The 24,656-nt window shown below is 35.0% G+C and overlaps 1 protein-coding gene across 13 annotated transcripts in view; it reads left to right on the top strand.

The window, feature by feature from the left end:
* The window catches only part of MYO9A (myosin IXA), a 285,101-nt gene that overhangs the window by 95,324 nt on the left and 165,121 nt on the right, over positions 1-24,656 (top strand). For all 13 annotated transcript variants that reach the window (XM_082443570.1, XM_082443569.1, XM_082443573.1 and 10 more), the window contains 4 exons: positions 1,836-1,952; positions 3,739-3,873; positions 12,953-13,074; positions 18,586-18,727. In XM_082443570.1, coding sequence (XP_082299696.1) covers positions 1,836-1,952; positions 3,739-3,873; positions 12,953-13,074; positions 18,586-18,727 — 516 coding nt within the window. The remainder of the gene's footprint in view (positions 1-1,835; positions 1,953-3,738; positions 3,874-12,952; positions 13,075-18,585; positions 18,728-24,656) is intronic.

The following is a 24,656-nucleotide window of genomic DNA, read 5'->3' as shown; positions in this document are numbered from 1 at the left end:
AGTTAGTACTCCTGAGGAGAAAGATGCTTGCTGCTATGTCTAGAATGGTGACCTACTGATAGGGAGAAATGGATGTATTTAAAAAGAAAGAAATTTAGATTGTAAAATCAACAAGATTGGGCAATGATTTGCTTAGTGGGAAGCAGGGAGGAAGAAGGAGATGTCAAGGATGAATCCTGATTTTCTGGTACACACAACTGTAGAATATTGGTACCATTCAGTGAGACAGGAAACACTGAACGAGATCTTGTTTGAGTGAGAAAATAATTGATTGGTATTTGGGCTTATTGAGGTTAAGCTGTGATAGGCAGGACTGCATTCCAGAGAAAAGAGGCTAAAAGTATAATATTGGGAGTTATGGTGTAAGTAGGCATTATATTTGTATATTTGGTATATTTGGATTCTCTGAATCTTTTAATTTGATGTGGAGGTTTGTCTTTTAGCTACAAAATTCAGCTCATTTATATTCATTGTGATAACGAACATGTTTTCTTACTCTGTGTTTTAAAATATTTTGCTTTTGCTGAATTTAATCAGATCGTCTTTATTCTTTTTCCCCTCCTCTGGGGAAAATAGAATGGTTATTCTCTCTATATATTCTACTATTGATTCTCTTGATATTTTAAAGATACTTGGTTGATAACTTGCCGAAGAATAGAATTTTAGGGCCACAACCTTTTGTCTCTCAGAACTTCTAAACGTTTTCCAATTATTTTCAAGTGTCTAGTGTTGAAGATAGAGAATTTAATACCTGTCTTCTCTTTCCTATGTAGGTGATAGTTTAGGTAGGTAGTTTTTGTTCTGGAAACTTGAGGGGTTTTTTTTTCACTGAAATTCAGAAATTCATTCATCGTCTATGTGTGGTCAGTTATAGTATTGTCTCCATTTTACAAATGTAAAAAAAGCCGTAGCCTAAGAGTTTAAGTAACTTGACCAAGGTCAAATAGCTGGAATAAGTAGAGAAACCGGGACTGAAAGATAGTCTAGCTCTTAATCAACACTCTCTACTTCCTCTAAAATTAAGAACATAGATATAAATATGTACCTGAATATACAAGCTTCAAAATAAGTCCCTAGATGAGAAGTACATAAATTATTAGGATTTGTATTCTTTTAAGTTCTAGGACTCAGCTGTCTAAGATACGTGCCCCACCAACCCTCTTTTTAGGTTGCAGTACCTTCTAAATGTTGGATTTTCTTTAAGTAATAGACTTCATTTTTTAGACTAATTTCAGATTTACACAAAAATTAAGCAGATAGTACAGAGAGTTTCCATAAACTGGGGAAAGCTTGAGGTGAGGGAAAAAAGTAAATCACATAACTCCATAATGAAAGAATTGTTACTGTTTGGGGATGGAGAAATTCTAGAGGTTACTGTGGATGACAAGCTGAAGACAGCCAGGAATGTAATTGTGGTGGTATGACTAGGGTTCCGCAGATAACTGATGCCTTTTTGATAATTGATTCCTATGCCTGGAATACTCTTCCCCACTTTAGCTGGCAAAGTTCATTTGTTTATAAAGTTCCTATTCTACCTTCTTTACTAGGTGAAATATATACCCCAGTTTTCAGTAAAAGTGTTTTGAAATGTGTGGACTCACGTTTTGTTTCCTTTATCTTTCATGGCAGTTTTAGCCTGGATTCCCTGAGTTGGATTAAATTAATGAGTATATATAAAAAACTTCAATTGTAGGTTATTTATATTGAGAGAAAAATTAATTTCTAATTCAGGATAATAAGCTTTCTTTCTTGAATGAGAGCAAAACACTTTGTTATAGTATCTTAGTCAGATTGTTGCCAATTTCACTTAGACGCCTAACTTTTGTTTTTTCCAGGCTGTGACAGTGAGGAACTCCATGGCTAAGTCTTTATATAGTGCCCTGTTTGACTGGATAGTTTTTCGGATTAATCATGCACTTATGAATAGTAAAGATTTGGAGCAAAATATCAAGGTAGACATATATTGGATTATAATATATTTTTCCTGAAAAACTGTTTTAATAAAATGGGTAATGCATAAAATTTAAAAACATAGAATTATATAGAGTAATAAGTATCACCTTTTATCTGTATTCCCTGCTATGTCTCTCCTTATTTCTGCTTCTATGACCCTATTCAGCGAAACTGTTCTGTGTGTCTTTCCAGAGCTTTTTTCCTATGTACTTACATTCCTATAGATGTACATGTACAGAGTTGCTTTTAAACATAAAAATAGGATCATGCTATCTGTATTGTTTCTAATTTGTATTTTTTTTTACCTGGTTATGTCTTGAAATATATCTAGACCTCATTATTTTTAATATTTAAATGTAAAATTGCTCTTACATGACCTTTTCACGCTTTGAGTAAGCCCACAGGTAGAAAGTTGATTTTAATTCTAATCTAATATACCAAGTTGACTTATTTCTTAAAATTAATTAATTAATTTTATTTTTGGCTGTGTTGGGTCTTTGCTGCAGTGCACGGGCTTCTCATTGCAGTGGCTTCTCTTGTTGTGGAGCACGAGCTCTAGGTGCGTGGGCTTCAGTAGTTGTGGCATATGGGCTCAGTAGTTGTGGCGCACGGGCTTAGTTGCTCCGTGGCATGTGGGATCTTCCCGGACCAGGGCTCGAACCCATGTCCCCTGCATTGGCAGGCAGATTCTTAACCACTGTGCCACCAGGGAAGTCCCAAGTTGACTTATTTTTGAAGATCATTATTTTCACTGTTTTTTGTAAGGGCTTAGAATTAGTCAGCAGTATTAATCACACAAAATACTCTTAATGGAGACTTTTAAAAGTCTCTTACTGTTTATCACTCATTACATCAGTTTGCCCAGTATCTCTCTTAGCACCAGCAGAGAAAAATTGTTTTCATTTAATCAAAATTGTCATACAGCTGTATTTTAAGAATAAGGTGGGGTGGTGAGAAGAATGGTGGTTTGGGATATTAGAACTGAATATTTATCACCCATACTAAGAAGTTAGAAGGTAATTTCAGGAGGTAAAATATCAAGAAATAGAGGAATAAACATTTTTTACTATATTATACTATTCTTTGCCAAACAACTAAAAAGATTTGAGTGTTGTTGACTTTACGGAGCAGAAATTGAGGGTGGAGAAGGGATTGTTGTTTTTTGTTATAATCCTTTTAGAACTGTTTAATGTCATAAATCTTGTGTATTTCTTTTTTTTGATAAAAATTTTTGAAGTTTTAACTTCAAGAAACCACATACTCTGATAATCCAGTTTCATTTCTAGCCTGTGTAAGACTAATTAAACATACCTGTTAGCTTGATTCTTAATGCAGAATTTTATTGGGATAGAGAAGTCAAACTAGGAAACATTGCATGATCCTTTTGGCATAACCAGGCATAGCTAGGAGTAACCTAGCTTTACTTTAGTAACCTTCTGACTTTCCAATAGCCTGTTTTTTCCTTCCCTGTCTCTTGGGTTTTAGAGATTTGTGATATTGAGGTAACAGGTCATTAACTCTGCTTTGTACATTTCTGTAAAGTAATCAATGAATTACATGTGTTAAAACTTTGGATCTATTTTTATAATTAAGATAAAAAGAAAAAGATGAAGAAAAAGAGAACTAACTTGCTTTTCATTTGTAGTATATTTTGACTGAACACTGGTCCCCCAAGTTTTCCTCTCTACTGCTGTTGAAGAACATTTTGTTACTTATATTGTGAATATTATTCATGAAATAAATTTGAGCATCCTTTTTTAACCATAATTTTTTCCTGTTTCACAGACTTTGTCCATTGGTGTTCTTGATATTTTTGGGTTTGAAGATTATGAAAATAACAGTTTTGAACAGTTCTGTATTAATTTTGCTAATGAACGCTTACAACACTACTTTAATCAGCATATCTTTAAATTGGAGCAGGTGAGTACCTGAATGTGTGTACACTTGCCCCCTTCCCGCTCCCTAAACCCTAACCCCCACCTTCACATACACACACATAAATTTTTGAGTCATAGTCGTGATCGGTATTTTAAGTGTATTTCAATACAGATATTATTGACTTCATATTAGTGTAAGCAAATGACAGATCAGAGCATAGTTTTGGGGCCTTATCACACAGGGTTTTCTTTTTTGTTTAATAGGCCTCAAGTATTAGAATCAATAATATGTGCTTGTTTGACTGCACCTTTGAATGAAAAAATACGTGGGTTTGTTTTGAATTTTTGTTGATGTTTTTGATTTTTAATTGCCGCCATGGGCTTGGTCACTGTGTGTAATGTTAAGTATGCTTGTTGGATTCCTTTGATCTCTTAGTTCGAGGATGGGATAGAGGAGCTTATTAACAGAATCTCAAACCAGCTCAGAATGTGGATACAAAGAAATAGGGCAGTGTAGAGAGACCAAAATGTGTAACTAGATATTTCTTGTGAGAAGTTCAAATTGACTGAATTAGTGTAGAAAGAGCAAGCCATCAGTTTCCATGAGAATTCTTAAGGTAAATGCAGGGTTGAAGGAAATGTGGGCTCTTTCTCCAAGTCAAGTTTGAATTCAGTAATAAGTTGAGATTATAGCCCAGAATTTCAGTTTGTATAAAAAGAAACAGGGTTCACATTCACCTCAAAGGAAATGGTGAAGAAAATAAATGAACAGAAAACCACAACAGGTCTTTCCTGTCATTGGGGCTTGCCGTCCTCTGTCCTGGCTTTAAGCACCGCTATTTTACTTAAAGAGTTATAAGGACTGATTAATATTAGCACCAGCAGCATTAGTCTTGGCCATTTTGATGATTCCTTAAAGTTTTTAACGCATGACCTTTTAGCTAGACTCTTTTATAGAGCTGTTAAAAGGTAGTATTATTTGTTATAATATCACCTAACATATATGTAGTGCTTACTCTTAACTGGGTACTCTTTTTATTCTGGTGTTGCAGATGATGCCTAAAGCCTGTATTCAAAACACTCTGGCTTCATAATTCTTGCTTTTAATCAAAAGTTGAGCTGGGATTGGTTTCTTTACTCAATCCAGTGTTCTTTTAAATAGATTATGCTAAATCAGTATTTTTATCTCCTAAAATGGCTGTGTGTGTTGGAGGGGTAGAGGAATGCATTTTGTTGACAGCGTTTTGTATTTTTCAAAGAAAAGCATTAATTGCTCTGTGGATCGTTAAACAGAAGACTGGTTCAATTGCTTTTGAAGAAGAAAGGTGTTCTCTTATTGTGAACTGAAATTATTCTTACCTTATTTAGAAGTCTAGATTAGCCATGGAGGAGCCACGAGAAATGCCTTACCTAAAAACATGTATAAAAATAAAACCTTACAGTTGATGGAAAATGTGTTCAAAACTACTTGGTGGGTGGGTGATCCTCATTTATTTGCTACCCTGCATATCATAGTTGTGGGCAATGTGGTGGAATTATGGATCAAAAGACATAGATACTAAGGTATAGCTTTTATTTTTTCTTTTAAGTCTCAGTATTTTCTTCTGTTATTTGTGATGTAATGGGTAAGCTTTTGATGTAATTTATGGAAAGCTTAGAGAAAATTTATACTTTTTGCCACCCCATCTATTTTATTCTTCCTTTCTCTCCCTCCTCATGTTTTTCTACTTAAAATGGATTTGCTGGAAATAAGAGATTTAAGTCAGTTTAAATATTGAGTGTTTTATTTATTTGTGTATTACTGTCTGGTACCTGTTATGAGATGGGTACTCAGGGAGTATTTGTTAAATTCAGTTGAATATAGAATCAGTTAAGTAGATTAAATTTTTTGAAAAAAATAAAACACAGAAATAAAAAAGTACCAAAGATGCTTTGGGAGGAAACATCTTGCAAATCTTGATTACTGAAGTTCACTTCTAAATTTTGCCCAAAATTAGTACATATGCACATAGGATGGGAGAGAGATGTAATAGGTGCCATGCAGGATGATAGGTACTATAATCAGATATAAGGTAAAGTAGTGATATAAAGGATGAAATTGATTAGAACTTACTGAAAGTCTGCAAAGATTTCCCAGGGGTGATTCTGGAATAGAGTTTTGAATAGAAAGTTGAGCTCACCAGACTGTCAGTGGGGAAAAGATATTTTAAACAAAGGTAACAATATCTTTAAAACTGTGAGGCATAGAATAGCACAGCAGTTTTGATGAATTGGAAATGATTCAATATAGCTAAAATATAGGATATAAGGATGGAGGCAGGAAGGGAGATAAGTTTGATGAAATAGCGTGGGGTCAGAGAGTTGTGCAGAGAAGATTAGAATTTTTCTTTTAGAGAATGAGGAGCTATTTGAAGTATATTTAGCAGAGGATTTGAATTGGAACTGTGGAAGATGGGTTGAAGAGAGGTGAACTGGAGAGAAGGACATAATCTATAAGCCAGTTGAAGTAGTATGGGAGAGTGATTCTGAGTCCTGAATCAAGGTATTTATAGAGATAATGTGGAATAAGAGACAGATGAAAAGAGGTTTCTGTGATTTGAAAATCTGTTTCCTGTTATCATTCGTAATACTGCTCTTTTCTTATTTCCTTTACTTGCTCAGAATTATTCCTTAGGTCATTGATTCATCAGTAAATCGAATAACAATTATGTATCAGGCACTGTTAGGCATTGAAGATAGACATTTTAGAGTTCAGGGATCTTACTGTGGAGTTCATAATCTAGTGAGTTGTTCTTTTGTCTGTCCCACTTCTGGGGATGTCAGACTAGGAAATTTTGATGAAACTTGCTTGCAGAACACCTAAAAAAAAACTGAACAAAATATATTTGAAAGCATTGGAGTACCTTCAAATAAGTGAAGTTTTACAGGGCTTAGATATGTAAGCATGAAACCCAGGGAATTGAGCCCAGCATTCGGGGGCTGCTTTGTTCCTAGAGACGTTTCTGTTCTGGTAGAGGGCCGCCAGATTCTGAAAGAGTCAGGCTTGAGAATCTGAGAAGCCGAAAAGGGTTTTCTCCAGATTAAAGAACAAGGAGGAGCCCCCTGGCAACTCCCACAGGCTTTAGGTTGAAGACCTCAAAGGGTTATATCTTAGAGTAAAGGTAAAGCAGAAATAGAGAAGGCATCATAGGGGCTGAAGCCCAGTTTAAAATAATCTCAGTTCTTGATTGGGTTAAAATAGTGTAGAATTTCCAGCGTTCGTAGCCACCTGCCAATAGCAAATTCAGTCTCCAGTGGAGGAAGAAATCATTCTAGTGCTAAAGTTATCTCTGTACTTTTTCATATACAAGCATTCAGTTTTTAACTGAGAAGTTTGTTTGTTTTTTAAGACATACAAGGAAGGAAACCAACATGAATAAGAACCAAGTGAGACAATAGACTATACCAAAGGGGATCCAGATCATGATTTTATCAGACATGAACTTTAAAGTAACAGTGGTTTCAAGAAATTTTTTTAAGTGATAATTTTATTAAAGAACTACAAACTGTTTTAAAAAATCCTAAATTTAGGAAAATTTAAAACTAATTTAGAACTAAAGGAAAATTTTAAAAATTTAGAACTAAAAAGTAGAGTGAAATTAAAAACATTAGTTTTTCACAGTTAGTTAGATATAGCTTAAGAGAAAATTAGTGATGTGGAAGATAAACCAGAAGAAATAACAGCCTGATGAATAAAGCTAAAAGAGGAAAATACAAATAGTGTAAGAGACATGGGGCATAGTAAAAAAGTCTAACATATGTGTAACAGGAATTCTGGAAAGATGTATGTGAAAGAGAGAGAATAGGATAGAAGCTGTATTTGAAAAAAGTGATGGCTGAGAATTTTCCAAAACTTAAAACACGAAACAAAAAAATTTCAACAAGCACACATTTGAGAAGCCCTAAGAATACAAAACATGATAAGAACAAAGACAGCCATATAGTAAGACAAAGACAGGGACTTCCCTGGTGGCACAGTGGTTAAGAATCTGCCTGCCAGTGCAGGGGACACAGGTTTGAGCCCTGGTCCAGGAAGATCCCACATACCATGGAGCAACCTAGCCCGTGCGCCACAACTACTGAGCCTGTGCTCTAGAGCCCACGAGCCACAACTACTGAGCCCTTGTGCCACAACTACTGAAGCCCGCGCGCCTAGAGCCCGTGCTCCACAACAAGAGAAGCCACTGCAATGAGAAGCCCGCGCACGGCAACGAAGACCCAATGCAGCCAAAAAAATAAAGAAAAAAACCCCAATGAAAACGATATCTGAGAAGCAGCCAGAGATGGGGGAAACAGTACCTTTAAAGAAGCAACAATAAGATTGAAAGTCAGTCTTTCCGGGGAGACAGTGGATGCCAGAAGATGGTGGGGTATTTTCCTTAAAACTGAAGTATGTTATTTGGGCAGTAACTAAATTATTCCCATTGTCACTCAGAGTTGCAGGAATGAATGAAAAGCAATGAACAATGTACAAAAGTGGGTGAATCTAAATGAATTTTAACAAAATTAGACAAAGATAAAAATGTCTTTTGTGGTTTAATGTATGTGTAGAACTAAAACATGTGAGTACAATAGCATTTAATTCAGGAAAGGATACAGAATTTAAGGTATTGTAATATCTTTGTATTAAATGCCAAGTGATAGAAGGTTTTTTTCTCTGTTAGACATTAATAAGTTAAGAATGTGTCTTATGATTTTAGGATAACCACCAAGTAATAAAAGAATATAAAACTCTCAAGTTAATATAGGGAACAAGTGAAGTAAAAACAACTCTAGTAATACAAAAGAAAGCAAGAAAGAGGAATAAAAGCAATAACAAGAAAGCAGGACAAATAACAAATGGTAAGATGGTTGATTTAATCCCACAAATACCAGTAATTGCATTAAATATAAATAGACGAATTACTCCAACTAGAAGCCAAAGATTCTCAGGCTGAATATAAAATAAGACTAAATCGCTCCTTCTAAGAGAGACTCTTTAAATATAAGCATACAGAAAGGTTAAAAGTAAAAGGATGGAAAAAGATTTAGCAAGCCTTAACAAAAACAAAAGAACTGATATAACTGTATTAGTATCACACTTTAAGCATTGCTAGAGATAAAAAAAGGAGTATTTGATAATACTAAAAGGATCAGTTCATCAGAAAGTATACAATTCCAAATTTATAGGTACCTCATAATACAGCCTCAAAGTATATAAAACAAGAAATTGATAAAACTAAAAACAAACATATATTTGCAATTTTAGTGGAATATTTTTAACATACCTTGCTGAATAGCTGATAGACCAAGCAGACAAAAAATTGGTAAGGATACAGAAGATGTAAAGCACCCAGAGAATTGGGTGGGTGCTTTTGAGGGTACCTAGTCCTGCCTGCCCTTTATGTCAGAATGCCAATTTCCCTGGGTCTGAGGCCTATATCAAATAAAGATATAGAAGATTTTTAAGGCAAATACTTATCTGACATATATAGATAACTGCAAATTTACAAAATTTGCTTATATACTGGACCATAAAACAAGGGTCAAATTTCACAGTTTTGAAATCACACAGATCTCACTACCAGAATGAATTTATATCAGAAACCAACAACAAGAAGATAACTGGAAAATACTTTATGATTAAAAATTAAGTAATGAATTTCTAGATAGCCTAGAAGTTGAAAAAAATTAGAAAATATATTGAACTTAATATATTACATATTAAAACTTGTGACTAAAGGTGCACTTGAGTCACTAAAGAAGTGTGACTAATGATTTACTTAGAGGAAAATTTTATAGCTGTTAGAAGATTTTAAGGTTGAAGAGCAACGATTAACAAATTGGAAAAAGATCAGCAAACTAAACCAAAGGAAAGTGGAAAGAGGGAAATAATAAAGAAAAAAAAAAGATGATTAAATAAAAGTGAAAACAAATATATTATGGGAGAGGATCAACAGAGTGAAAAGTAATACTTTGAAATGACTAATAACATTGATATAACCCTTAAGAAATTGGTGTGAGAGAGAGACAAGAGAGGGATATAAATAGCCAGAATTCCAATGATAAAGACCACATCATTGTGTATCCTACACATGTTAAAAAGGTAGTAGGATACACTAAACAACTTCATGTCTGTAAGCCTTATTAAATGATATGAGAAAATACTTTTCAAAACTGACACAGATGAAATACAAAGTTTAACTCTATAACTATTAAAGAAATTGAATATGTAATTAAAAACCTTTCCATAAAGAATATTGTAAGCCAAAATGGCACCACTGATGAATTCTGCTGACTTTGAAAGAATTATTTTCAGTTTGACATAATTCTTATGTGGAATAGAAAAAAAGGGGATAATTCTCAACACATTTTTGGGGGCCAGGATAACATTGATTTCTAAATCTGTGAAGGATATTATTAGAAGTGGAAATTGTCAATTTCACTCATAAATGTAGATGTAAAAATTCTAAACAAATATATACCCAGCAAGATATATAAAAGGATAATACATCAGAACCAAATGGTGTTTTTCCTGTTGCTTGTTACATCTAACCACCTATCAATTTAATTCATCTATTAACAAAAGAAAAAATTCATGGTGCTCTCAATAGAAATGTAAAAAGCATTTGATAAATTTACATATTCATTCTTGTTAAAAACAAAACAAAACCCTTAGCAAACTACGTATAGAAGGGAACTTCCTGATAAAGGGCATTTACAAAAAAACCAACAGTTAATGTCAAACTTAATGGAAATAGACTGAATGATTTCCCCCTAAGACTGAGAACAAGGCAAGGATGTTTTCTAAGAATTTTTATCAGGATCACAGGCATGTGAGGACATCCAAATGGGAAGTAAACATAGGAGAAGATTTTTCACTTATTAGTCATTAGGGACAATAAAATTAAAAACATAATTAAATATTCCTAAGCATTCACCAGAATGACTAAAATGGAAAAGACTGACAATACAAGTATTAGAGAAATACTGTGCACCGGAAAGTCCCATACACTGGTGGTAGGTGCATAAATTGGTACAACCACTTTAGAAAGCTGTTTGGCAGTATCTTCTGAGGTTATACATGTGTAGTTTATAAGCCTGTGGTTTCACTCTCAAAATGTATATAAATGTTCAACAAGAGTTTTATACAGAAATGTTCATGATGTCATTATTTTTAATGGCCAGAAATTGGAAATAAGTGTAATGTCTATCAATAGTATATAAATAGGTGAATACATTGTATATAAATACTCTGCAGCATTGGTTCTCAAAGAGTTGTTCTTCTCCTACCCCTACTGGTACCATCGACATCACCTGGGCACTCCTTAGAAATGCAAATATAGGATCCCACCCTATACCTACTTATTCACAAATTCTAGGTTTGTGGCTTCTGTTTTTAACAAGCTCTCCACATGATTCTGTTGTATATTAAAGTTTGAGACTTAATCTCCGTAGCCGATTTTGGCATACTTTTTCTGTAAAGGGACCAGACAAATCAGTCTTCTAGGTTTGGGGGGCCGTATGGTCTCAGCTCTGCTGTTACATTGAGAAAGCAGCCTAGACAATGCATAAATGAGCAAATGTTGTACTCCACAACCCCAGCCCTACAGCAATTAAAATGAATGAACTTTAGATGCATCCTACAACATAATGTTGAGTAAAAGAAAAAAAGCCAGATGAAAAGAATATGTATTATATGATTCTATTTATATAATATTTATAAACAGGTGAATCTTATCAGTGGTATTAGAAATTAGGATAATAGTTAACTTTGGGCAAGAGGGTCTGAATCATCATTGGGAAAAGGGGATGAGAAGGGATTTTGGACTGCTAGTAATGTCTATAAAAATCCATATGCTTGTACTATTTAGTGCGCTTTTTATCCATGCTATGAAAAAGAATAGGGAAAAAACTTTCTTACCACTGCTTGGGGGTGACCTTTGTATAGCATTACTTACTTGTGAAATTGTTAATTACGAGGAAAGAATTAAGCATTTGCCTTTCCTAATTAGAATGACTGTAGTTTATAGTAGGGTCCACTTTTTCTTTACAGGATAATGATAATACGGAAAGAATGACAAAATTACAAAATCACTATTTCACAAAACCAGCATATTTGTAGAGAAGTATGCAAGTGTAATCAGTGAATACTAAAACCATCAGATGAACAGGATATTTATTTGGTGCCTAAATATCAGTGCAATGTAGAAACGTAACTTCTTTGTTCTCAGGGGCATCTTTCTGACAGTTTAAAAGTAAAAGCATCACAGAGATGAATAAAAGAAGATTTCCTAGTATAGAGATTGAGGAAGGACCAATGGGGGCTTCATAAGAGAGTTCTGAATAGTTGCTAGTATGTGAGCTTTGAGTTATTTAGTCTTGAAATTTGGGAAACTACCCTGCCCCCACCTTTTGAAAGGTGTTGTAAGAGTTTTATTTTGCCGAAGTTCAGTGTGTATGAATTCCATATGATTTATATCAGTGATCACTGGAGGTGATAGTTTTCCACTTTTCCCAGACATTGTTTCATTAAATTCATTGTTGACGATCCAGCAGTTCTTTTTGATGGCTTAGAGTCGTGTGGGAGAAATTAGGCTTTTTCATTTTATATTTTTCCTTAGTGCAGTCATCAGATAGTGTGGCTAAAACAAATCCAGCCCTAAATTCTTATCTGAGTGGAATCACAAATAGGATTCTAACCAGAAAATTTGGTTGCATGTACTTTTTTGTGTGTGTGTGTGTGTTAGTTTCTGCTTTATAACAAAGTGAATCAGCTACAGATATACACACATTCCCATATCTCCTCCCTCCCGCATCTCCCTCCCTCCCACCCTCCCCATCCCACCCCCCCAGGCGGTCACAAAGCACCGTGCTGATCTCCCTGTGCTAGGTTGCATGTACTTTTAAAAGAAAACAGACATACCCTATATCGAGATTTTATACAAGTGAAATTTATACATTCTTCCATTGTGTGGATTAGTGATTTAAAAGAGAAAAGTTTAAACTATTCTTTTAATCCTGGTAAAAGCTTTTTAGTCCTTATTCTCACATTCATGTTATTTTCTGCAAGATGAATATATTGTTAATATGTTATTTCCTAGGAGGAATATAGAGCTGAAGGTATCAGCTGGCACAATATAGATTATATTGATAATACCTGTTGCATAAATCTTATTAGCAAGAAACCAACAGGCCTGCTCCATCTTTTGGATGAAGAAAGCAAGTGAGTATGATTCTTTTCAGTTTTGTTATTGGCCATTTGGGCTTTTCATGTCTTCTTAAGCCCTACATTTTCTTCTTAACGTTATTAAGTAAAGAGCCAAAGTTTCCCATGTATGCCCTTTTTGTGTGTGTTTGTGTGTTTCTAAGAAAATTGGATGGACTTCGCTATAGAACTCATTTTTTCCTTGTGTTTTTCCAGATTTCTTCTACAGAGTCACTTTGATGTTAGATTTGTTGGTTTATATTTATTTTTTGTTTTTGTTTTGTGTTCCTCTCTTCTTGAATTAAGTTTGTGTATGTGTGTTTTAAGAATGGGTTTATTTTTAATTTTTATTGGCGTCTAGTTGCCAACTAGATGCCAATAAAAATTAACTTAAAAAAAGTTTTTTTTTCCAGTTAAAGAAGGTCCTTTTTATTTTTGCAGTGTCATTCCATACAAAAGCAATAGATAACAGTCTTAACAAGAAGTTTACAATTGAATATTTGAACAGAAAAATCTGTACACATTATCATTTGCAGCAATTTTATGTGGTAAATTAACTGATTGTAAAAAAAAAAGGTCTTTCTAAATCCTTCTGCTGTCTTAACTCTTGGAGTATTATAGGTAGAAGGCCTACTTAGTACTATTTATAAGTACCAAATTAAGACTGTATAACTTACATAAAGCCCATTAACTTACCAGCTCAATTTAATATCTTTGACTATTCAGTGCTCTTAAAAAAAAAAGTTTTATATATGAGATGTGTTTGCAGTTTTCCTGTTTTGCAGAAGAGAAGATAATAATAGATTCGTGATATCTGCCATGGCTGTACAGGTTTTAAGTGGCAACATATGCTAGATATTTGCCATCCCTTGATAACACTGTTCAATATACTAAACTTATACGTATGCTTCAGAAATGAAGCTTCCGATAGCATCCTCCAGAGTGTTCCCAGTGCTCTATAAAGTATTATTTATAGTTTAATTGTCCTAAGAGATGGCAAATCTAGAATTGGAGAAACCAAAGTGGTGAAGTGTGTGTTGGTTTTCTGTTGCTCTTTAGTAAAATATTTAGAAATTGAATTAGTTCACCTGATTCCTAGCTTAATATTATACTCATTAAACTACAATATAAAATTAAGCATTTACTATCATAGGATGACTATATACCAGGTTTGTGTGGGACAATCTAAAGTTTATGCCTGTTGTTCACTTTAGTTATTAAAGGTGCCTACTTTTACTCTCAGAATATCCTGGTATGTATGGTAAGTTATATGTCACCCTGTTAATATGCCATAAACACAGAATTGCTACATAGAATTATAAAGTAATATGGCAGAATGCAAAATATATTGGAAAGGAGACTGCTAACAGTTACATCTACCCACTCTATCGCCAGTCTATCACATTTATTTCCATTAATCTAAATGAATTAAAATGCAGCCAACACAAAAAATATTTTAATTTTATGTCCAAAGTCGTGAAAGTTTCTTGTATTGCTCTATGTGTCCTGAAACATACATTGTCTGTTATAAAATTGTAAGGTTATTAGTTCTTAACTCAGCCTGCATACCTTACTTCTGGTGTATTTTATTTTGGAAAGCGTCATAGGTGATTTTTGATATTTAGTGTTGAGACCCATTATGGTAGATATTGAAATGATAAGCAGTTCTTTTTGTTTGAGCTCTTTTATGGTAAAAGAACAAGAAAGTTTAAGCATTCGAGGAAAAGATCATATATGTAGTAAATGATGGACTCGAGATTCAAACTCAAATATTCAAATTCAAATACCTGGACTCCAGGTATTTCTAACTAAGCTTTATTTTTTTTTTTTAGCCTGAGCTTTTGTTTTCCTTTTTTATTGAGGTAGCATTGGTTTATAACATTATATAAGTTTCATGTTTACAACATTATATTTCTACTTCTGTATACCCTACAGTGTGCTCACCACCAAAAATTTATTTTCCATCTGTCACCATACAGTTGATCCCTTTTACCAATTTTGCCTTCCCCCCTGCCCCATCCCCTCTGGTATATAAAAAAACTCATGAACAAACAAAAACAAAATAAATGAATAAACCAAACAAAAACAAACACGTAGATACAGAGAGCAGAGTAATAAGCGTGTGTTTTGAAGTATTGTCCTGTATTGCTTCACCATAATACTTAGGCTGTAGAGTCAGAAGTTCAGGGTTGTATTCCAACTCTATTAACTACGCTTAGCAAATCTCTTAATATCTGTGGTCCTCAGTTTTCTTGCATGCAAAAAGGAAATGATGATGATAAATTATAATGCTGTGTGCTGTATATCTTATGGTGATTGTGAGCAGCAAATGAGCTAGTGGATATATAATTAAAACATGAATAGAGCAAAGGGGTTTTGTCTGGTCTGTTATTCTTTAAGCAAAATTTCATTGAGTGCACATCTTATTGTATAAAGACCATCTTTACGTGGTCAGTTGGTACCTCACATAAATGTAAATATTACCCCATGAAGAGAATAACACCTCTTTGCTGTTACCCAAGAGCTTCTGAGGTTAAGCCACATGGCCAGAAATTACAAGGAGACAGACTTTGGCTCAGTATAAGGAAGAACTTTCTAATCATTAGAGCTGATTAGCAGCTGCTTCATAAAGTAATAAAATTTCTCATTTTAGTAATTATTTTGCATCATCTGTCAGGGTATTATTGTAGGTAGGAGATTGGACTGAATAACCTCTTAATTATCGCTTGGATTATGCTTTTATATTAGTTCTCCATAAAAATTTTTAATAAAGCATAATATTACTTTCCTTTCTTTGTAAGTCAGTCCGTCAGTCCTATTATTACCTCCCCTTGTAAATGGACCAGCTTTGTCTCTATGCTTTAACACTCCAGAAGATGCAAAGGCATGAAATATTTTCCCTCTGTCATGTACCTACAAAGAGAGGTTGAAAATAAGTTAGTCTCATTTAGGAAGAGCTGTTTTGGGAATCACTTTGAGTATTTTTCCTCTAAAAATATTTTGTTCTGTAGGGAATACATTACATGAAATATATCCTTAGTGGTATTCCTGCTTCATTCAGTGTGTTTGTAGTGCTTTAGATGCATGGATTGGAAGTTAGAAGTCTTATTTAATCTTGTCTTTGCTATCTACTGGCTGTTCAAATGTTATAAACTAGATTCTAAAGGATGCAGTGTGGAATTTAGAAAGGAGGAATGGTGTAAGCAAAGTTAAGAGTGTTATCAATCTTTTCTATAGTACTTAGTGTGATCTGCTGACAGCAACACTGGCTGCACCTTGAAGGTTGTTAGAAGTACAGAATCTCATACTTCCACCCCAGATTTCTTTTTCTTTTTTCTTTTTATGGCCGCACGGCATGCAGGATCTTAGTTCCCTGACCAGGGATCAAACCCGTATCCCCTGCACTGGAAGTGCAGAGTGTTAACCACTGGACAGCCAGGGAAGTCCTACACCCCAGATTTCTTGAATCAGAATCTGCATTTTAACAAACTGAAGTTATGATCAGAGCATTCATTTAGGACAGCATTTTATCGGTCTTGCCTGTTCATAAGAATTACCTGGGGAAACTTCTAAATAGTACTGATGTGTCACCAGCCTAGCATCAGTTCAGTAGACTCACAGGAGATGGGGTACAGGCATTGGTATTTTTGAAAGCTCCCAGAGGTACTTCTTATATGCAAAGAAACACTACTCTAAGGCTGCCCCTGCAGGTAGCCTTTGGGGAACACTAGATGAAGAGCTTTGAAATGCACGATGTCCGCTCTGACTCTGTTCCAAGCCCTTTTGCTTGGTTATGTAGTATGTATCCACAAATGTTTGTTGAATGCAGGACATGTGGAGAGTTTTTCTTTCCATCTTTCCTTGTTTGGAATAAAAATTGTTCTCATATCTGTCCTCCTTCCTTTCAAAATTTCTTTTCTCCATTCAAAAGTAAGAGAAAAACAAATCATAAGCTTTTTGATTACTCAGAGGATTAGAAGGTAAATAAACTTGTACCTAGAGACAGTGAGGTGAGCATCCTTCCTGAAAAGAAGCATTCTGCTGTGGAGTAGTGAGTGGTAAGTTTGCAGAGGTTGGGTTGGTCTAGGCTTAGGAGCTTGGATTCCAGTTTTCCAGAGTAGGAGAGGCACACAATTAAAGCACTATTGTAGGAAAATTTATTTTGATAGTTCCGTTTGGTGACATGAAACAAAGTAAAATTAGAATCGCTGAGGCTACTGTAGAGGCTGTTGCGGTACTCTCTGAAATTGTTTAAGAGTTGTAATCCATTCTAGAATGGCTGAGAGTTCTGGATAGGAGAGGAAGAGCCTAGATAGTGGAGATATTTTGAAGATGGGATAGTATTTGAATGCAAAAGCAGGCCTAGTTGACTAGGAAAATGGCAGTGTTGGCAACATAAAAAAGTAGGTAACATTTATATCATCCCTATAGGATGTCAGCTAGTGTTAGGTGTTTTTAACTAGTGTTTAATTCTACTAGCACTCTGTTACCTCATTTCACTCATTTTATGTATTAACAAACCAGTTCTTAAAGAAGGTTGTACCTAGCTTGCCCAAGGTCACAGACAGAATTGGTAATCTAAGCAATGACTGTCTGACATCAGAGATCATTCTCCTTCCTGATTCCAATTCGTACTATGTAATTAACCATTTTCGTTGTAATTTTAGAATAATTTTTACGCATTAGATATCGTATTCAGCATCTTTACAATCTCATGTCACATTATTTTTCATTATTTCAGCTACTGTTAAATAAAACTATTCTCTGAAAGATACTTGCCATGTCCTTTTTATTTGTCAGTGATTATTTTCTGTATTTGAAACTCCTACCCAACCTTTAACATCTAGCTCGTAATTAATTGCCTCCTTTATCCTCTGTGAACCTTTCCATTGTTCCCAACTAGAGATTTCTTTCTCTTCTGAAGTTTTATATGCCTGTACTACTATTATGTAGTTACTTCTTAATATTATTTGAATGATTCCCAGATATGAAATGCTCATCAGTGAGTATAAACCCATTGATGTATATTTGAAATAATCATAGATATAATGTAAAGCTATACAGTAACTGGTGTAGGTAAGAAAATTACTACTTAATTCATACATGAAGAAAAAACAAAAAATGACAGTGATTTAAAGGACCTGTCCAAATTGAGAGATCATTCCCTTACTACAAGTTCTTGACCCCAAACAACATATGATTTGGTTTTTATTATTCTTTGGGTTTTATGGTAGTGCAGCACACTGTGACCTAAGCTAAATATCCAAAGACCTGAGTTAATTTCTCACTTCTGCCACTTGCAAAGTGTGAGTTAGGCAAATCACAACTTTTGAGCTCTCATCTACAAAATAGGAATACCAATTCTTGTTTTACTCATTTTTCAGCTTGTTATGAGAATTTATTTAAGTGAAAACTCTCTGTAATTTGCTAAATGTGTTAGATGGAAATGTAATTAAAATGTATTTTAAAAAACTACTGTATTAACTGCTGCATCTTTCTTTAGTGTTTTTGTTTTTATTTTTAATTCAGCTTTCCACAGGCTACAAATCAAACACTGCTGGACAAATTTAAGCATCAACATGAAGAGAATTCTTACATTGAATTTCCAGCTGTGATGGAGCCTGCTTTTATCATAAAGCATTATGCCGGGAAAGTGAAATACGGGGTAAAGGTCAGTAAATTTCTCACTGAATATGCCTTTAGGGCAGAGGAGTGTTCTTAACTATATCCCCATCTCTGTCACACTACCCTCTTTGTAGTTGGTCAATAACAGTGGGAGATAGTTTAAGGATACTACTAAAAATTCATACTCTACTTTACAGTATTCTACTGTCATTAGAAGATGGTTTTGTTTGTTTCCTCCTGCAGCTAAAATTGATTTCAGTCCATTCTGTATGTAATAGCCTATTTATTTATATTCTGTTTTTTATTTTCTAATTTTTTTAAATTTAATTTTTATTTTAAATTTAATTTTTATTTTATACTGGGGTATAGTTGATTTACAATGTTGTGTTAGTTTCAGTTGTACAGCAGATGTACAGGTGTACAGCAAAATGGTTCCCATATAGGTTATTACATAATTGTAATAGCCTTTTTAGATCTGAAAGAATAGTTACCATCAGTACATCTTAAACCCACTAGTTTATCTATGTAGTTGGTTGAATTTTTCTCTTCTCTACATCCATTAGGCCTGGCAGGCTTCATGTCTTCATATACCATTGGGTATTTGTGAGCTTGTACTCCTAATGAATATGTTGAAACTATTTTTTTTTCTTTTTTTTTTTTATACAGCAGGTTCTTATTAGTCATCCATTTTATACACATCCGTGTATACATGTCAATCCCAATCACGCAATTCATCACACCACCACCCCCACCCCCCCGCAGCTTTCCCCCATTGGTGTCCACACATTTGTTCTCTACATCTGTGTCTCAATTTCTGCCCTGAAAACCGGTTCATCTGTACCATTTTTCTGGGTTCCACATATATGCGTTAATATACGATATTTGTTTTTCTCTTTCTGACTTACTTCACTCTGTATGACAGTCTCTAGATCCATCCACATCTCAACAGATGACCTAATTTCATTCCTTTTTATGCCTAATATTCCATTGTATATATGTAGCACATCTTCTTTATCCATTCATCTGTCGATGGGCATTTAGGTTGCTTCCATGACCTGGCTATTGTAAATAGTGCTGCAGTGAACATTGGGGTGTATGTGTCTTTTTGAATTGTGGTTTTCTCTGGATATATGCCCAGTAGTGGGATTGCTGGATCATATGGTAATTCTATTATTAGTTTTTTAAGGAACCTCCATACTGTTCTGCATAGTGGCTGTATCAATTTACATTCCCACCAACAGTGCAAGAGGGTTCCCTTTTCTCCACACCCACTCCAGCATTTATTGTTTGTAGATTTTTTGATGATGGCCATTCTGACTGGTGTGAGGTGATACCTCATTGTAGTTTGTTTGTTCTTTTAATTTTTGAATTTTATTTATTTTTTTATACAGCAGGTCCTTATTAGTCATCAGTTTTATACACATCAGTGTATACATGTCAATCCCAATCTCCCAATTCAGCACACCACCATCCCCACCTCACCGCGGCTTTCCCCCCTTGGTGTCCATACGTTTGTTCTCTACATCTGTGTCTCAACTTCTGCCCTGCAAACCAGTTCATCTGTACCATTTTTCTAGGTTGCACATACATGCGTTAATATACGGTATTTGTTTTTCTCTTTCTGAATTACTTCCCTCTGTATGGCAGCCTCTAGATCCATCCACGTCTCAACAAATGACCCAATTTTGTTCCTTTTTATGGTTGAGGAATATTCCATTGTATATATGTACCACATCTTCTTTATCCATTCGTCTGTCGATGGGCATTTAGGTTGCTTCCATGACCTGGCTGTTGTAAATAGTGCTGCAGTGAACATTGGGGTGCATGTGTCTTTTTGAATTATGGTTTTCTCTGGGTATATGCCCAGTAGTGGGATTGCTGGATCATATGATAATTCTATTTTTAGTTTTTTAAGGAAGCTCCATACTGTTCTCCATAGTGGCTGTATCACTTTACATTCCCACCAACAGTGCAAGAGGGTTCCCTTTTCTCCACACCCTCTCCAGCATTTGTTGTTTGTAGATTTTCTGATGAGGCCCATTCTAACTGGTGTGAGGTGATACCCCATTGTAGTTTTGATTTGCATTTCTCTAATAATTAGTGATGTTGAGCAGCTTTTCATGTGCTTCTTGGCCATCTGTATGTCTTTGGAGAAACGTCTATTTAGGTCTTCTGCCCATTTTTGGATTGGGTTGTTTGTTTTTTTAGTATTGAGCTGCATGAGCTGTTTATATATTTTGGAGATTAATCCTTTGTCCGTTGATTTGTTTGCAAATATTTTCTCCCATTCTAAGGGTTGTCTTTTCGTCTTGTTTATGGTTTCCTTTGTGGTGCAAAAGCTTTGAAGTTTCATTAAGTCCCATTTGTTTACTTTTGTTTTTATTTCCATTACTCTAGGAGGTGGATCAAAAAAGATCTTGCTGTGATTTATGTCAAAGAGTGTTCTTCCTATGTTTTCCTCTAAGAGTTTTATAGTGTCCAGTCTTACATTTAGGTCTCTAATCCATTTTGAGTTTATTTTTGAGCATGGTGTTAGGGAGTGTTCTAATTTCATTCTTTCACATGTAGCTGTCCAGTTTTCCCAGCACTGCTTATTGAAGAGACTGTCTTTTCTCCATGGTATATCCTTGACTCCTTTGTCATAGGTTAGTTGATCTTAGGTGTGTGGGTTTATCTCTGGGCTTTCTATCTTGTTCCATTGATCTATGTTTCTGTTTTTGTGCCAGTACCATATTGTCTTGATTTCTGTAGCTTTGTAGTATCGTCTGAAGTCAGGGAGTCTGATTCCTCCAGCTCTGTTTTTTTCCCTCAAGACTGCTTTGGCTATTCGGGGTCTTTTGTGTCTCCATACAAATTTTAAGATTTTTTGTTCTAGTTCTGTAAAAAATGCCATTGGTAAGTTGATAGGGATTGCTTTGAATCTGTAGATTGCTTTCAGTAGTATAGTCATTTTCACAATGTTGATCCTTCCAATCCAAGAACATGGTATATCTCTCCATCTATTGGTATCATCTTTAATTTCTTTCATCAGTGTCGTATAGTTTTCTGCATACAGGTCTTTTGTCTCCCTAGGTAGGTTTATTCCTAGGTATTTTATTCTTTCTGTTGCAATGGTAAATGGGAGTGTTTCCTTAATTTCTCTTTCAGATTTTTCATCATTAGTGTATAGGAATGCAAGAGATTTCTGTGCATTAATTTTGTATCCTGCAACTTTACCAAATTCATTGATTAGCTCTAGTAGTTTTCTGGTGGCATCTTTAGGATTCTCTATGTATAGTATCATGTCACCTGCAAACAGTGACAGTTTGACTTCTTCTTTTCCAATTTGTATTCCTTTTATTTCTTTTTCTTCTCTGATTGCTGTGGCTGGGACTTCCAAAACTATGTTGAATAATAGTGGTGACAGTGGACATCCTTGTCTTGCTCCTGACCTTAGAGGAAATGCTTTCAGTTTTCACCATTGAGAATGATGTTTGCTGTGGTTTGACATATATGGCCTTTATTATGTTGAGGTAGGTTCCCTCTATGCCCACTTTCTGGAGAGTTTTTATCATAAATGGGTGTTGAATTTTGTCAAAAGCTTTTTCTGCATCTATTGAGATGATCATATGGTTTTTATTCTTCATTTTGTTAATATGGTGTATCACATTGATTGATTTGCATATATTGAAGAATCCTTGCATCCCTGGGATAAATCCCACTTGATCATGGTGTATGATCCTTTTAATGTGTTGTTGGATTCTGTTTGCAAGTATTTTGTTGAGGATTTTTGCATCTATATTCATCAGTGATATTGGTCTGTAATTTTCTTTTTTTGTAGTATCTTTGTCTGGTTTTGGTATCAGGGTGATGGTGGCCTCATAGAATGAGTTTGGGAGTGTTCCTTCCTCTGCAATTTTTGGAAGAGTTTGAGAAGGATGAGTGTTAGCTCTTCTCTAAATGTTTGATAGAATTCACCTGTGAAGCCATCTATCTGGTCCTGGACTTTTGTTTGTTGGAAGATTTTAAATCAGTTTCAATTTCATTACTTGTGATTGGTCTGTTCATATTTTCTATTTCTTCCTGGTTCAGCCTTGGAAGGTTATACCTGTCTAAGAATTTGTCCATTTCTTCCAGGTTGTCCATTTTATTGGCATAGAGTGGCTTGTCTCTTAGGCTGCTTTGTATTTCTGTGGTGTCTGTTGTAACTTCTCCTTTTTCATTTCTAATTTTATTGATTTGAGTCCTTTCCCTCTTTTTCTTGATGAGTCTGGCTAATGGTTTATCAATTTTGTTTATCTTCTCAAAGAACCAGCTTTTAGTTTTATTGATCTTTGCTATTGTTTTCTTTGTTTCTATTTCATTTATTTCTGCTCTGATCTTTATGATTTCTTTCCTTCGGCTAACTTTGGATTTTGTTTGTTCTTCTTTCTCTAGTTCCTTTAGGTGTAAGGTTAGATTGTTTATTTGAGATTTTTCTTGTTTCTTGAGGTAGGCTTGTATAGCTATAAAATTCCCTCTTAGAACTGATTTTTCTGCATCCCATAGGTTTTGGATAGTCGTGTTTTCATTGTCATTTGTCTCTAGGTATTTTTTGATTTCCTCTTTGATTTCTTCAGTGATCTCTTGGTTATTTAGTAACGTATTGTTTAGCCTCCATGTGTTTGTGTTTCTTACGTTTTTTTCCCTGTAATTGATTTCTAATCTCATAGCATTGTGGTCAGAAAAGATGCTTGATATGATTTCAGTTTTCTTAAATTTACTGAGGCTTAATTTGTGACCCAAGATGTGGTCTGTCCTGGAGAATGTTCCATGTGCACCCGAGAAGAAAGTGTAATCTGCTGTTTTTGGATGGAATGTCCTATAAATATCAATTAAATCTATCTGGTCTACTCTGTCATTTAAAGCTTCTGTTTCCTTATTTATTTTCACTTTGGATGATCTGTCCATTGGTGTAAGTGAGGTGTTAAAGTCCCCCACTATTATTGTGTTACTTTCGATTTCCTCTTTTATAGCTGTTAGCAGTCGCCTTATGTATTGAGGTGCTCCTATGTTGGGTGCATATGTATTTATAATTGTTGGGGCTGGGCTGGGGCTACTCTTCATTGTGGTGCGCAGGCTTCTCATTGTCATGGCATCTCTTGTTGCGGAGTACAGGCTCTAGGTGCGTGGACTTCAGTAGTTGTGGCACGCGCGCTCTGGAGCACAGGCTCAGTTGTTGTGGCACATGGGCTTAGTTGCTCCGCGGCATGTGGGATCTTCCCGGTCCAGGGATCGAACCCGTGTCTTCTGCGTTGACAGGCGGATTCTTAACCACTGCACCACCAGGGAAGCCCTTGCCCATTTTTTGTTTGTAATTGATGAGCCCATTACCCTTCAACCACTTGATGTTTAAGCCTGCCGTTTAAGAGAGTTTCTAAGTAATGCAGTGACGATATGGAGAATGGTGGAGCAATACGTTTTCTCCTGGATCTTGAGGTGAGAGTCAGAATTAAGATCACTCATTCATTCATCACTGATTCATTTATTCAGGAAGTACTGATATTTATTAAACACAGAACACATGTCAGACCTTGTGCTTGGTGTTCAGAATGATCTAGTGAGAAATTAGCAGACATGTTCCTGGCTCTGTATACACATATACATATCTGTGTGTGTGTGTTTAATTTAGATAAATGGGGTTATGTGTATAAATAAATGAATGGGTTTTGTGAGAGAAAGTAATGAAATAGTGGATTTTGAATTTGTGGATCCATCAACACCTCTTTGAGACACTCAAAATTTGAGAGATGAGCTGAAGTAAATGTTAACCTTGGTGAGGGGTTGGGATGGTGAATATTATAGGCCATGAGATAGGACAGAATTTAATATGTTAAAATAATTGAAAACAGGTCAGTGTTACTAGATTATAGTGATCAAGGAAAATAGTGGCATGAAATGAATTCAGAGAATGGACAGCAAGTTAGTTCTTCAGGCCTTCTAGACCAAGTTAAAGG

Source organism: Balaenoptera physalus (assembly GCF_965194825.1).
Source record: "Balaenoptera physalus genome assembly, chromosome: 2".
Taxonomy (NCBI): domain Eukaryota; kingdom Metazoa; phylum Chordata; class Mammalia; order Artiodactyla; family Balaenopteridae; genus Balaenoptera; species Balaenoptera physalus.
Note: the sequence above shows the minus strand (reverse complement) of the source record. Positions and strands in the feature narration are given on the sequence as shown.